Here is a 16,072-nt window from a genome sequence, read left to right as displayed (position 1 = left end):
AGCCATAGATCCAATAATAATAATAATAATAATAATAATAATAATAATAATAATAATAAGGCTAAAAAGCAATTTAAAAAACTGAGACGGCACCCTTCGATTCCACAATGGCAGTAGACTGCAAGACATAATTAGCATCTCAAGTAGGGGGGGAAATAAAGAAAATTTCCCAAACAACAAAATCTAAGAGCACTGTGTCACTGGCCAGCCATGCATGCTAAGAAAGCGAAAGAAAACGAGAGAGCCGGCTCTACCCACTGGAGAAGCTGAGCTGCCGAACTTACTGTTTTCCTGTACCCTGGCCACGAAGCCTGTGAGAGGTATCTGTGGAGTCAACTGAGGCATAGGGGGAGGGGGTGGAGCAATAGAAACTGGAAGCAACACACGCCATAAACAGGGAAGTAAACACAAATACAGGAAAAGAAAGGAAAACAAAAAACAAAAAGCAGCTGTCAGTAACAATGGATCACAAAACAAGGTATGCAATGAACAACAAAAAAGCACACAACAGGACCTCCTTCAAAGTTTGCTTTCCCAACAATACAACTACTGCTGAACTTGGTTTTAAGCCACTGGGGGGGGGGGGGGGGGTGACTAAGTACAACTGGAGGTAAATCCATTGCGCTGTATTTCAAGTTTCACTTGAGTGTTTTAATTTCTTTCTTCACTTTCCACATAGAAGCACTGACATCTCAGAAGCATGTGGGGTCTTGGGGCAAAGCCTTACAAGGAACACTAAAATATCAGAAAAGTTTCAACGTTTGACACAGGAAGCACTAAGAGCAGATTTTGCAATAAAGCCCAATGGAAAAAAAGCGAAATCGACCATGGTAAGGACTGTGCTTTGCAAATGACTCTGAAACTAAAAATCTAGAATATGAAAATTGTTAAAGAGCTGCTGAACTGCCCTTAAACATGACACTGACCATTATATTGTTTCAAAGAAAGTCTGCACATAATTGAAGGCTTTTAGAAAACGATTGGGACTTAAAAAATAGATCGGCTTTTAAAATATTGCAGTGGAATATATACAATTCAATTTCTATTTTTGACACCTGACAGCCTCCAAAAAAGTATATGCTTGAGAACAAAATAACTTTGTCTCTGCTTGTGGGGCAAACTTGATACTTTCAGATGACTTGTGTATGGGAAGCAATGGGCTTTATTACTGCATTTCGGTTAAATCAAGATGATACAGTTTCTCCCAACATACTGTGCTCAGCTGTTAAAATAGCAGTCAAAACCTTCAGTGGCAACATCAACAAGTTACATAATGTCACCAAGATGAAATTTGTGTATAAGGAGGCTTCTAATTATTTTTTTAAAAACTTCATGAGGTTCATGAGGTTGAATTGTGAAGTGAAGGTTGATAGTTGAATTGAATTCTAGGTGAACTGTGGAAGAAATGGCAGTGATTTGAAAGGACTCAGAAATATGTCAACAAGGTGCCAAAGAAGTGAATGTTATTTATGAATATTATTATGCACCTTTCATTTTCAAACTTGCATAACAGAATATGCTCAACATCCTCAAACTGGACAAATGTATGCGGAATCTACATCAGACGGAGACAAAACCTTCACCTTATGAATTTATCAAAATCTTTTGTACATCTGTGATCAATCTATATCTAGATTATTAAGGCCTTCCATTGTTTCAGTTTTTATTTTCAAAGTACCTTTGCATGTAGCCACACTATCAAGTTTTGTAAAAACCAAGACTTGAAAACCTTAAAAACCCTGAGAATGATTATCAGGATATATTTCTATTGTAGCACTTATTCAAATCTAGATTCAAAATGTCTTGAAAGCTCTGTGTTCAGCAGAGTAATATGAATGGAATCACAAATTTGAAACAGGTTCCAAGTATATTGTCATTTTAAACAGTGCCATCATTTGGAATTTGCATTTTGACAATTAAATCCAGCACTCAGGTCACTTCAAAACCACCTTGTTTCCCCTATGTGCCAATGTACACAGCACACAACACACAACACAACAAACAGTTTTACAAATATTTCATTTCCAAGATTTATTTTTTATTGCAGACTTTTTCTCTGCCCAGTTCCCATTCCCCCAAACTAGGTCTATCTCTTTGCATGGAAAAGTCAGCAAAAGGGAAGTAGGACATTTGGAAGCTCTATTGTCAATACTGGGGTGTTAAATGAGAAGTTTCAGGAAAAGATTAAAACTAGCAAACAAAAATTAGTTGCCAATTTAGGGATTATGTCTTTATCTGAACAAAAATATGCATTGTAAAAAAAACCTCCATGAAATTGCATTACAATGTTAGACAATGAGGACATTTTCTGAGGATGCTTTTGTCATACTGAAAGATGGCCACCTGAACATGTTATAGCTCTTTGTATTTTCATATTTTTCACTTGTACTTTCCCAATGAATATAGCAGATAAACCAGAGCATCACCAATCTATTTACCATCTCTCAAATTATGGACAGGGTTGGAAATCTAACTCCATCCTATAGTCCACTTCATATGGAGAGGAGACAGGGAAAACTTACACATCAAGTGTGCCTCCCCCCAGGACATCCCTGGACATCTACAAGGGAAAAGAGCACTGAGATATGGCCTACAAGCATCCAGACTCATGCGGAAGCTGATACAGCACATTCTGATTTCTGAAACAAATTATCAGCCACTTGAGGCTGGCCTACGTCTGTACCACTGTAAAATCACAGACCATATTCAAATGCAGCACTCCCGCATGAATATGCAAGTCCAATGAAGATGGTACATGGGATGTAAGGGGAGACATAAGTTTGCTCTTGTTCTTCTCTATCTGACCCACCAACCAGGCCAGGAGCAGAGAATTTCTTATCCAGTCTGACTACAGTTTACCATGGTCCTTAATAATGATACTGTTGCGGCAGCTAGAAACAAGGAAAAGGCTTAAGGAAATTAAATTAGATTTTAGGCAATTATTTTAATTGAAGAAAAGAAATAGCAACTTTGCTAAATTAATCTTTCAAATGGATTCTTGCCTAGTAAAACAAAAGGTTAAATTCGTAGGTCTAGTTCAGATGTAGTGATCTTGGTTCTAATAAAATCACAATCAGCTTCTGATCCAAAGTCAGAGATTAAAGCTACAGTTTCCCAGTTCAGATGCAACAAGAAGCTGTGGCTCATTAAACCATAATAGAATTGCCAAAGCCAGACACACAAAGGGAGGAAGGGACAGAGATATAGCATGCCAGCTGAAGACTTGTCCCTGGCCCAATAAACCATGGTTTATTAGATCAAGACAGTTACATCTGAATAAGGCCTCAACAAACCCCAAAGCAATGCATGACCTTCAAAATGGTTTGCACAAAAGCAGCCCCAGGAGTTCTGTGCTCTGCAATAACCCAGCAGCTTACTTGAATTTTGAGAATAGAGAGGCCCGCCATTAACATGAGGTTGAGCAGAAAATGGAGCGGTCACAGAAGGATTCCGCCTAAATCCACCAGAAGAGGCTGAAGAAGTAGTAGAGTTGTGTCGGGAAATCTGCCTGGTCATTGTGCCGTACTGGGAACCAGGAGCTGACCCAGGAACAGCTAAAACGCAGGAGTCAAAAGGAACCAACAAGACATAAGCCAAAACCAAAACCAAAATGAAAAAACACCTTAGGACAGAATGAGTGTTGGGAAAAAAAAACAGAGATGTGAATGGAGATGAATTAAGAGATGTATGAAGCCCAAAATACAGCAAACACATAAAACCCAAATCCACAAAGTTCATGAAGAAGATTAGGAAGAACATCTAACATGTGTGTGTGTGTGTGTTTTCAGTGGAGAAGGGGGGATTATTCACCCTGCAAAGACTGATCTTCGACATTTTTATGCTGTCAGCAGCCATTTAAATATGCAGACTGTGGCGTTGATAAAATTCAGTTGCTTACGTCGCATCAAAGAATTTTAAATACAGTATCTCTCATATTATCAGGGGAAAGAAAAGAATAAGATGGAAACAGTTTCTTCCAAGTTATCACAAATATTATTAGCTTTCTAAAATGCACCAGACTTCCAATTCCCTCCAAAATGAAAAAAATCAATTTAAAAACAAGTTTTGTTTAAAAAACAAACAAACCCTGCAACAAACCAGGTTAAGTTTGCCCCATTGCCCAATGCAATACTTCCCACTATTCTCCCAAAATCATGAAGACCTGACTCTCAAACGCTTTCGTAGGACTTAAAATATGAGATTCAGGGTATAATAGATAGCTTTTGTTGTTAACATCTTAGAACCATCAGTAGTCTTCACTATCAATATAGAATTTATTGGCTATCTGTCAAATTTACGTTAATTGTTACGGTATATAAACAGTGATGATCTGTTGAGTCTATTCACAATTCTGCCAGTTTACTTGAATAGCAAACATTTCATGCTCTTTAATCTAAAGTGCAGTAGTAAAGCATGCAAATATCTTATTGGCTAATGTATAAGACTTTTTCTTGTGGCTCTTCTAAGGCAGTTAACTGTTTTGAAATAAAATATTACAGTATACAGAAACATATGTTATAAATATATGACAATGGTCTGAAGAATCAAGGAGATATATCCAGCAGTGACTTTCCACTAACAAAAGTTGTTTCCATTTGCACAAGCCAGGGAGTCTAAGTACTGCCAGACCCTTTATTCACTGCAGTTACTTGAAAATTACTCCTGTGGGGGAAACCTCAAACATTGCAAGGAGGGCTGCAACAGGTAGGAAGAGTCAGCAGTAACTGCGGACCTCACCTGTCACAACCAGAAGTACTTACCACTAGCAAAAAAAAAAAACCACCACTGGATACAACCTTGTTAGACTCTTAATATTAACAGAAATGTTCACTAATGTTATCCAGGTCAAAGCCTCTCAAGTTCGTGTTTTGTAAATCTCAGTATGATCAGATCAAAATAATTATTTTAAGTATACAAAGTAAGTAGAGATCTTGGAAAAGTTACTTTTTTGAACTACAGCCTCATGCTGGCTGAAAGCTGTAGCCCTGCCAAAAGTAAATTTTCCAAGCTCTGACTAATGCAAACTTTGCTAAATATTTTGGATACATTTGAAAATGAAGATTATATTATTCAGCTTTATGCACATTTCAGTTTTTATTATTTGTAAAATCAAAGGCTATCCCAAAGAGAATAAAAATGCATCTCCTTTCTCTAGAGGTATTCTCATAACCAAGACTGTGCATTGCCAACGCAATGGGAGCTGTCAATGTCCACTAATATTATTGTGCTGTATTACACATCACTGAAAGAGTGTATGGCAGTGTGATGACTGGTCCTCCAGTCACCTGAGGACTTCTCCTGAACTACAAAGGGTTAATCTGGGAGGAGGTACATGCTAATGAGAGATGACATCACATGCTAATGAGCTGTGACATCATAGCTGATGTAAGGTCTAACTGACCAATTTGAGAGTAGGACCGGGAAGATTCAAGAACATTCCCTGAGGAACCTATAAAAATCCCCCTGGGTCATGCGGCCATCATCTCTCCCTTTGTTCTCTCCTGGGGGGAACCAGATGGTGTCTCTTGGAGTCTGGGAGACACAGACTCAGGGGAATGCAGGTCGAGAGGCAAGGGGCCCTCCCTGCATCCAGGAACTCAAAAGGACTGCAAATCCCATCACTGTGTGAGTAGTTAGGAAACATGTTAGCTCAGTGCGTTTTAGGCCTTTTGTTATTTTCAACAATGGCTTGTGTGGAATGAACTCTATAACTATGTTCTTTGACCTGCAAGGCAAGGGGGCTTTGCAAGAGTGATATCAATTCTTTCTATCCTATTCTATCCCTTTTTAAAATAAACTTCTTTCTTAAAAAGTATCTGCTGTCTCTCTCTGCTCCTGTACACATGCCTTAACTCGGTTACTGATTGCTCTGGGTTAGTACAGAAAGAAACTAGATCTCTATCCCTCACAAGTCCCAGTGTGTGTGTGTGTAGGGAGGTGTAGCTGTGGGGGCTACGTATAAATTCACTGGGTGGTGGCAGCTTAGGAAAAGGACCTCAAGGGATCGCATTCCGCTCAGCAGGGAGTGGGAAATGGAGACCTAGGAGATCCTAGAAGGGAAAGTGTGACAAGAGGGGACTCCCTGGGAGTAAAGGGCCACACACAGGGCGCCAAGCGCTCCAGGGAAAGGCTCCCCTCCAGTCATTACAGGCAGGGATCTCCTTAACTCCCATTACATGGCCAATAGTTGGTGGCGAGAGTGTAGGCATGGCAATGGCAAGCCACATGGGAGTGGATTCAGGAAAATGTTTATGTGAAATTTATACATTCTAGATACAAGTGACTTTTGGTCACAGGATTGTAGCTGGATTCGTGCCTCACTGAAGTTCCTACATAGTGAAAGAAGGAAAAACGTGGACAACAAACCATTTCGGATATGAACTAGTGCCTACTGGTCAATTAGATATTTGTAAGAACATGTGTTTTTAAGCAAATGTATCACTGTTAAAATGGAACAGTCGATCATGGATTCTAGGGTGAAAAGGACAGCAGACAAACCACAGGTGATTAAATTTAACCTATCACCCTTCCTCATGCCGTTCCCTCTACCACAGATGTGCTAGATTACATGGCTTGCCCATGCTGGTTGGGGATAAAAGACGCTGTATCCTGGGGACAGCTGGTTGGGAAGGGCTACAATATTAATTTGGATGAAACACACAATATGAGTATGTGCCTGCATACATACCATCAATCCCTAGCATGTCCTATTAGAAGGTTCTTGAGCAGCAAGACCAAGAGACTTTAAGGAAATACTGCCAATTAAAGTGTAGACAATTCTGGGCTAGAAGCAATATGTCTCCCTCAGTATACATGAAGACCCCTGTGTTTCTATTTAAACCTTCAGAGGCTTTCACTGCAGAAAAATTAAGTTGGGATTAGTTTAGTTAAATCCCCATTCTTTTGTTATTATTCTACAAGATCTCACTCACAGACACACACACACAACAAAACTCAGAATTATATACGCATTAGTTGGGGGGGGGGAGAGGAGGAAAGGAGAGTGGAATTATTAAATGTTATATCAACAAATTGCTGTAATTCCAGCACACTCAGAAGATCTCACCTATCATACTGTTCATCATGAGTGGTGGGGGAACTGGTGGTGCTGGTGGAGCTTCAGGAGGAGAAGGAACAGATATGTGTGCTATTAAAACAGTTCAGACTGCCAAGTCAGGTCTTGGTCCAGAGTTGAACCTTTCAAGATACTGTGGAGATCCTGATTGGATATAGGTGCCTATTTATAGTGTGGAGACAGCAGCTGCCTGTAAAGTCACTGGGAGGAAATGCACCCAACTCATGCAATTTCTTCCATTTGGTTGCATGGCAAACCATATTTTAACATGTCTCTCAGAAATAATGAGGTGGGCAGTAAGGACAAGATCAGGTTTATCATGATGACAATTATAATTATTATTATCATCATCTCCTCAGCCATGGCTACATGCTGGAGACTAGCATACCATGGGATGGGATTACATGCACCTTGTGGTAAATTCACAAGTAGATACCACTGGAACAAACAGCTATCTGCATACATCCCCCATTGGCAAATAAATACTATACATCATATAAATACTGGAGACACAAACCATAGGCTTTGATCCAGATAAACAGTCCAATGATGATACAGATTTTTGCTTCCTTTCCTCCAGACTGAATTAACATTTTCTGTGCAGCATGGAAGAAATCCACACATATGCAACAGGATCAGAACACATCTTCTACAAACCCCCAAAAGGTGCTTCAGCATTCCATGTGGAAGCTGAATATAACAAGATGGGAAGATGACAATGGGTGATTCAGTAGCGGCAGCAGAGGTGCACTCCCAGCATACTCCCTCCATTTTTTCCATTCTGCTTCAGGGAGTGGTGTGCTGAAATCAGATGCCATTAGCTTCCAAAAGAGGACTAACATATTTAAATAGCCACTGCTCAGGGGTTATTCTAGATGATGATTTAGCTATGCTTGGCTATGCTGAAAAAGTAAGAAATAAATGTACTGTCCCCTCAAGGTATCTTTTCAAAACACCAAGAGATGAATATACAACTGAAGTTTATTTGTGGGTTTTTTCCCCCCATGTGAAGCTGAAAGCCGCTCTTTGATCTTTTTATTTCCTGTGTGCTCAGTCCTTTCATTAAACTGAATTGTAAAACAGGACCAGTCCCAGAAGAGTACATGGAGAACGGTGTTCTCTTTCACCCCAAATTTTAATATAGTGACTAATAGAAATTTATTGAAGTAAACAATCTGAAACAGTCTGATAAAGCATAGCCACTGAAAAGAGTGATTTAAATAAGTAGCAAAGAATGGTGGTTTGCTGCACTCTACAATTTTTCTGAACTGTCTTGAAAGAATCTGAATGTTGTGAATGAAATTGCTGTTATATACTATGATAGAGTGCCTCAGTTTCATTTAATAGACTGATCTTATTTCCTCTATTTATGGATTTTCAGAGATCTCCTATAAAGATGGAAAGGTAACAAATAAAAATCCCAAATATAATGTTAAAAAATATTTAAGTTGCTCTTCTGGCTCAAACAAGTTTAACAGAAGCATCTGAACATATTCTGCAACAATAAAGGCTAGTCAAGTAAATACCTTGGCCAATAGTTGGTGGCGAGGGTGTAGGCACGGCAATGGGAATGCCAATACTGCTGCTTCCACTGTTTTCTCGACTGCCACTTCCTCCGCTACTACCACTATTACAAAAAAAAAAAAAAAGAAGAAGAAGAAGAGTACAAGGAGATAAGCAGGTGTTCTGCAAGAACAGCGATTTTAATATATACAGCATTAAAATTAAATCAATAGTGAGACAAATTACCTCAATTTCATGACAAAGCCAGGAGCTATAAATTGAATCTATCCAAAAGACAGAGAGGGAGAGATCCTTGCTGCCTATTATCATATCAGCAGAGCAGAATGCATGAAATTGTAACAGATACAGAGGTAATTAGCTAGGTCATTAGATACTAACACAGAGACCCAGTTTTAGCTATCCTAGTATTTAATTAAAAAGTGTAAAGAACACTCTGAGAACTAAAGGACTGTTAGACTACATAATGCTCTAAATGGTTACAGGAAACCTAAAGTAATTAAGGGCGATAAACTGCATGTTAAAAAGCTCCCAACATAAGTGATTTGTTGTTCCAGTGTGATGGGCACTGAAGAACTTCCCTTGCTCCTAAAGTATCAGGAAAGCATTTTAGGATTGTTGCAAAAACAAACAAATACCACGGAAGGTGCTTCTGTCTTATGCTGCCAATATATAGAATCTGCACATGTTTTACAAATCAAGCATTACAAATTTGCACGAAATTTCTCCATTGAAAATGTTCGACTAAGCATAGAATTGAGGAAAAGGGAAGTCCTATGCAATCAGCATGCCATCCATGACCGCAGAGTTCAGCTCTCCATTACCTTCTTCTCCATACCTCACCCCTTTCCCCTCCATCATCCCCCCACAAAAGTTTCCTCAGGCTCTGACTAGTGTGCATAAACTCTGGGAGCCCTTCTTGGCCTTTCCACTCCTTCTATGCCCCATCCCTGCAACACCTGAGAAGGATGAGACATGACACTGAGATCACTTCCAGCAGCTCTTGCAGAGACAGTTGAGCAGCGGGATGGACAATACACCAGCAGGATCCCCATCCTGTATCATTGCTCTGTTGCTCTGTAAGCTGTTGGAAGAGAGCATTCAGAGTGGGTGTCATCAATATGCCAATGATACCCAGCTCTATCTCTCCTTTACAACTGATGCCAAAGAGGCTGTGGAAGTAATGGATTATTGTATGGATGCAGTAAAGGCTTGGAATGAAGTTTTGCTCAGCAGTAGTAAAGCAAATTTAGGATTGGAATCACAGTCTGTTCTGGATGGGGTTGCTCTCCCTCTGAAGGATCAGGTTCATAGTTTGGGAGAGCTCTTGGACCCAGTCCTGCTCCTGGAAAGACAGGTTGCTGGAATGGCCAGGAGAGCCTTTGCACAGCTTCAGCTGGTGCACCAACTGTGGCCTTTCTTGGGGAAGACGGATCTGGCCTTAGTTAGCTCTCAATTTCACTACTGTAATGTGCTCTATGTGGGGCTGCTCTGGAAAAGTGTTCAGAAGCTGCAGTCATAGTGTCAGGTGTGCATTTTAGAGATCTTATAACACCAGTTTTGAAAGAACTACACTGGCTTCCTATTTGCTTCCAAGCTCAATTCAAGATGCTGGTGTTGACCTACAAAGCTCCAACATCTGATAGCTGAAAGACTGCCTCCTCTCATATGAGTCTGCTAGAAATCTGAGATCTTTAGAAGAGGCCTTGTTGCATGTCCCAATATCTTGTGAAGTTAGACGGCTGGGTACATGTAACAGGCCTTTCTCTGTAGCAGCATCTCAACTGCAAAAGTTCCTAGTCCAAGGAAATTAGGCCCCCATGTCTTTTAAACTTCCAGTGGGCAACCCAAACATGTTGTTTTGCATGACATTCAGTGTTTGAAACTGCTGTTTTAACTGTTTCAAAACTGGATTCTAGGATTATTTTTATATTCTTTTTAGAATTTTAGGAATTTTAAAAGAGTATTTTAGTGTGTTTTTAAACTGTTTTTATTTTTATATTGTTTTAATTGTTTTTTATTTGTTCATCACCCTGTTGGCTGGGAGGTGATACAGTGATACTTTAAATGAATGAATGAATAAATAAATAGAATGGTAATATCCCCTTACAATGAAAACATTGAGCTGCAAGGAGCCTTCAGGTGGGTCAGAATTTAGCTGACCCCAGACACTCAAACCAAAAAAAGAGTTAAGTATGCTTGCCAGTTAGCATAAAGGCCACTGAATGCATTAAAAATGAAAATAAATGAAGTAGACATATATTAAAATATAGTACCGCTGAATTCTGCCTACTTATTCAAAACAAGGCAATGTCAATGCAAGCATTCCAAATAAGTCAAACACACAACTGCAGAAAGAGAGATATCAGAGCTTGCAACCAGAATCACAGCTCATTCCCACAAAAATTAGTCCTCTGCATGCCAAAGATCTTGAACTTGTTGCCATGGTTACAGCTGCATTTCATACCACAAACCACTTGTGACACTTAAGAGTCCATTTCTGTTGCCTCAAATAATGGATGCACAGGAAGGGATTTATAAAACTGTTTTAAATAAGACAATGTTTTAACTAACTGCAGGCTTTCTCAAAATAGAACTATTGTAATTTTGCAAGATCTACAGCAAATGTCGAATGTATAAACTTCCATTACGCTGCTAAAACAAAATCGCAGTGCTGCTCATTAAAATGACCACTGTTATGCCTTTAGCCATTAATGTAGTCCAAGAAACTACAGTACTGGAAAATCGTGCCTCTAGTTCCCTAAAGCAAGCAGCTGTGGTATATTCTTCTCCAGAGGATGACTGACACTTCTAGGGAGCAAATGTGGAATACGATCAAGTTTCTGTCCATTCAGAAGAAGCTTGAGCATGTACTGATGAACGAGTTAGAAATACTGCATACCATTTTCAGGGTGGACCTGGGGACTCTTTTATATTATTAAAAATAATCACTTGGAACTTCCTGGGACTGTAACACATCAAACTACAGGGGTGGGAGTGATTTGCACATATGAATTCACATTGAGCAAAAGCTCTGCAGTGAAAAGTAACTGCATTGGCATGTTAGTTTTGCATGAAATGAATGAAGTTTTGTTGTTTGCCATATATACTCATGTATAGGTTGCCATAGTGTATAAGTCGAGGTTTTGGGGCCAAGAACCTGGATTTTAATATGGCCCGTGGATAAGTCAAGGGTAAAACTGAAGAGCATGTAACCAAGGATATAAAGGATATCATGTTTGCTCTCCTTGTGTTTTCCTAGCCCAGCTATCTCCTCTGAAAGCAACTGGGATGGGAAAAGGCTTGAGGAGAGAGCGCTCCTGCATTCTACCATATTATTACCATATTGACTCATCTATAAGTTGTCCCAGTTTAGGTCAATTTTGAAGTATAAATTCTTCTACTTATAGATGAGTATATATGGCAGTCTAAGGACATATTCAAATAAGAATCCACCTAGAACTTGCAGTCTGATGTGGAATTATGCCATGTGCTGGTAGCCACAAGAATGATAATTACTAGCTCTTGTAGTTGTTACAGAATTAATGCATTCTCTTCAGCAGGAAAGAAAAAACAAAAAGAAAAACCATTCAGCTGTCTATGTCACAAAAGAAGCTTCAGTAGAAATTTAGCATGTGTAAATAGAAATAAACAAATTTATAAATGAACTTACATAATAATGTGAACTGCATAAAACTGTGAACAGTTTTAAGTTTGAAAGATATGTCATTTTCTACTCCTCACACTACTTACAAAGAATTTTGCCCTTCTCAAGTATAACTGACAATGTAATATATGTTTTTGTCTTTGCAAATTACAGTACTGTTATTGAAAATCTTAGTATTCCTCTCTGACTTTGAGGTCTTCAATTTTAACTCTTGAGTATGTAAATTTGTTGCAACTATTCATTGGTGTAATTTATCCTGCCATTCCTTCAAAGAGTCAGAGTAGTTGGCATGTTGGTTCTGTGTGTTAGGCAGTCAATATTTGTGGACACCAAGACTAGCTCTCCATTTTGAAACTGGCTGAGAGTTGAAGAATGTTTTTTTAAGAAAGAAAGAAAAATCTGTCTTGAGCCCCAGTCTACCTTTCCAATTTAAAGTTAGAGAAGTGAAATCAAATTGAAGTTGTGCAGATTGAATCCACGATTCTACCTGGCTATGGAGGCTTTATAGACCTGCACAACTATGGCAATGATATTTTCCCCAACCTTGGATCTTGGGAAGGGATTAAGACTATAATATATGTCACCACATCATGTTGAACAGATGATAGTGAAACGTGTTATGTGACGAGTAAAATTTCCTAGGCTGTTGAATGTAATGAATGGCCTGTGAAAATCCTCTCTCTTCTAAGAGTCAATTGGCATTTGACATTGGCACCTTAACCACAGGCTGTAAGTAAGCCTTGTTTCAGTTTAAAGTTAGAGACTCCAAATAGTAGTTTCTAAATGGTGGAACAGATCAGTCTAGCAGTGAGCAGAAGAATCAATGTCATGGATAGGTATGTCCCTGAATCCTGCTAAAACAGACATATGGATTTTCATTTTTTTAAAAAAAACTGGTGAGCTTTAAAAATAGCAAATACCATATATTTAAAAAGCCTTCAGAGCTGCCATAGTCTACTGTACCCAGGGTGCTCTAGATGTTTGGAATTACAACCTCTACAACCTCTCCTTGACCACTAGCCATGCTGACTGTGGTCCACAAGATTTGTAGCAGAAAACATCTGGGAGGCACCATGTTGCCCATTCCCTCTGTACTAATCTAGACTGAGCAAAATTTGAATCCAGATCCTTATCACATCAGTCATAAAGTCTCAAAGTATACCTGTGTGTTCTGGGTCTCTGGTTCAAGGATGCCGTCCTTCCAGGACTGTGCTGGCTTCCAAGTCTTGCCGGACTGGTCATGTAATCATTAGGGACTGTTGGTGGCTTAACAGGCTCCAAAGTCTTATATGGAGTATTCCGTCTAGATAAACACAGAGAGACAAAAGACTTCTTAATTTACAAGGAAAACAAGTTGTTGTAATGTTACCATACAGCTTAGTATGTGTCACTGGCATCCTGAAGTATTCTTCTGAGGCATGATACACTGTTAAATGAAGAGTTGCCTATTTGACGAAGTAGGTTCTTATATATTCAGACAGCACTTGGATTTTTAATATATGTGACTGTAATAACATCTTGTACCCATTCACAACTGATCAACAGTAAGATGATGCTCTTAGCCCACAAAAGAGAAACCAACTGTCAAATATGCGGCCTTTCTACAATGCCATTATCACCTTTTCCTTGCCTCACAAGTTGGAATTCACTGAAAACAGTAGCCATGGGAAGCACAATTATAAAAAGATAGATATAAGAATTAAATGTATGCCAGAAGATTGCACAACGTCTGTATGTGTGAAGCCAAAAGATTAGTCCCATAGCCAGCTCCCGCTAATACAGTTTTCCCCCAGACTCTGCTGGACTACAGTTCTTACAATCTTGCTACCTGCACAGCTGGCTGCAGGATTCTGGGAGATGCACTCCAACACACCTGGAGAAATTTAGGCTTACAATCTAACTGCTAGTCATAATTATTTTATGATTCAGGTTTTAGTGGTTTAATGAAGTTTGGATTTTACTCTGCAAAAGATGACATCTCTGTCAGACTCTACTCCATTTCAGCTACAAAATTAGAAACCTGGCAAGTGCTTTCCTAACATATAGAAACTTGCAAAACAAGTTTAAAGTATTGCTTTAATGTGCTAAATATGATTAATACTAAAACTTAATGAATTTATATGCCTCATTTTGAAAGGAGGCAAATATAAACACGATAAATATTCCAAGGTAAATAACAAGAACACTGATCATATCTGAAGGGCTTTCTCTCCATCCCACCAATCTCCAAGGCTTGGTTAGTGGGGACCAATAGATGTATCTCTATAAAATTAATATTAGAAACAATACCAGGTAGCAATAATATAGGCTGCTTGATGGATTTTATTTAGTAGTACAGCCAATGGCAGTCTGCTATATTATTGCCCTAGTGTTTGACTAGAAGCCCTTGGAACTGTTGTGCCAAGTACTGAATTCTTTACCTGAATTTAAAACAGGCTTTGAGATACACTTTGAATCAGAAGAAAGCTTCTTTTTACAAAAAATACTTCGGCCTATCCAGGTTCCAATACAACTATATTGTACCTAAGAAAGTCACTAGCTCTATAAATTAGAGAATTACTCCTAGAATTATAGTTCAGTAAAATAATGAGTTCCTTCAATCCTCTTGGTACTAAATAGCACAGGTATTTTCTAAAATTGATGGATCTTGACAGTCTTTTCCCAGCTCTTAGCAACTTCTGTCTGCTCAGTGCAGATTTATATATCCATCTATTTCTATCTCCTGTTCTGTAAAATGGTTTTGCACTAATGGCTCATTTCTATCCTGGACTGTCATCTTGAATTTTATTTTTGTGAAACGTCCACTTATAACCTACATTACACAGTTTCTGCTCTGAGTGATTTCTATTTGGCAGCTTCTACTTTTAATGACATGTACAACTTTTCAAAATGATTGTAAGGTCTGTTTAAACGTCTACTAAAATCTAAAATGGAAAGAAGATTAATTAGAAAGCAGAAAACACCATTAAAAATACCTAAACACGTTAAAAGCAGATTCACACACAAGAACATTTAAAAAGTAAAAACATTTACTTTTTTAAAATGCTTCAGTCCCAAGTCAACAAGTCAGCTACATATTGGAAGTAACTATAGATGCAGCTCTCAGCTGAAGTTCTAAATATTAAATGCATTTGGATATTAAATATTAACTATATTTGGATACAGCTCCACAATTCAAGTATCCATTAAAGTACTACTGATTCCATGCCAGGTTGCTGAAGCATAAATTTGCTAAACTGGCTTTGCACATTTCCTAAAGATGGTGAGTGACATTATGCATTAGTTTCTATCCACAGCAAGAGAGCTATTCCTTCTATGCACACATACATATGCATAACTGACTTACTGAGCCAGAGCTAAAGTCATTTTCCCAGGTCTAGTGTTTTATCTTCTAGCTCAAGCAATGCTTCTTAAATGCCTTGAACTTATTTATTTGAAATGTTTATATACTGTCCTACCGGCAATACTCAACTACCAATGGGGGTTTACAATATAAAAACAAAAAAAGACTAAAGTCACAATTTTAACTATTAAAAACAAATCAATAACTTAACAACATCAAAACTAAAAATATTAGAATGTTAAAAATGAGCAATAAAATTTAAATGGTACTAAAAAAATTAAAAAACACACATACCAAGGACTGAATGCTTACTGAAAGTATCTAAATACTACCAATGACAATGCCAAGTAGCACTCTCTTGGGCTTCCCCACTTCTAGACATACCCTTAGGAATGGGTGAAAATTTCATCTGGCATTTTTGAGCTTCTCAAAATTAACAGAATTCTTAGGATCACAGAGTTGGAAG

General features: G+C 38.5%; 1 protein-coding gene across 9 annotated transcripts in view; it reads right to left on the bottom strand.

Annotated features, from left to right (window-relative positions):
- ABI1 (abl interactor 1) overlaps nucleotides 1-16,072 on the bottom strand; it is a 111,082-nt gene that overhangs the window by 8,190 nt on the left and 86,820 nt on the right. For 2 of the 9 annotated variants that reach the window (XM_042472806.1, XM_042472798.1), the window contains 5 exons: nucleotides 13,426-13,566; nucleotides 8,602-8,702; nucleotides 7,067-7,117; nucleotides 3,378-3,554; nucleotides 285-371 (listed from right to left, as the gene is read on the bottom strand). In XM_042472806.1, the coding sequence (XP_042328740.1) occupies nucleotides 285-371; nucleotides 3,378-3,554; nucleotides 7,067-7,117; nucleotides 8,602-8,702; nucleotides 13,426-13,566 (557 nt within the window). The remainder of the gene's footprint in view (nucleotides 1-284; nucleotides 372-3,377; nucleotides 3,555-7,066; nucleotides 7,118-8,601; nucleotides 8,703-13,425; nucleotides 13,567-16,072) is intronic. The other 7 variants (XM_042472799.1, XM_042472800.1, XM_042472807.1 and 4 more) reach the window with 4 other exon arrangements.

Source organism: Sceloporus undulatus, chromosome 6 (genome assembly GCF_019175285.1).
Source record: "Sceloporus undulatus isolate JIND9_A2432 ecotype Alabama chromosome 6, SceUnd_v1.1, whole genome shotgun sequence".
In the NCBI taxonomy this organism is placed as follows: domain Eukaryota; kingdom Metazoa; phylum Chordata; class Lepidosauria; order Squamata; family Phrynosomatidae; genus Sceloporus; species Sceloporus undulatus.
Note: the sequence above shows the minus strand (reverse complement) of the source record. Positions and strands in the feature narration are given on the sequence as shown.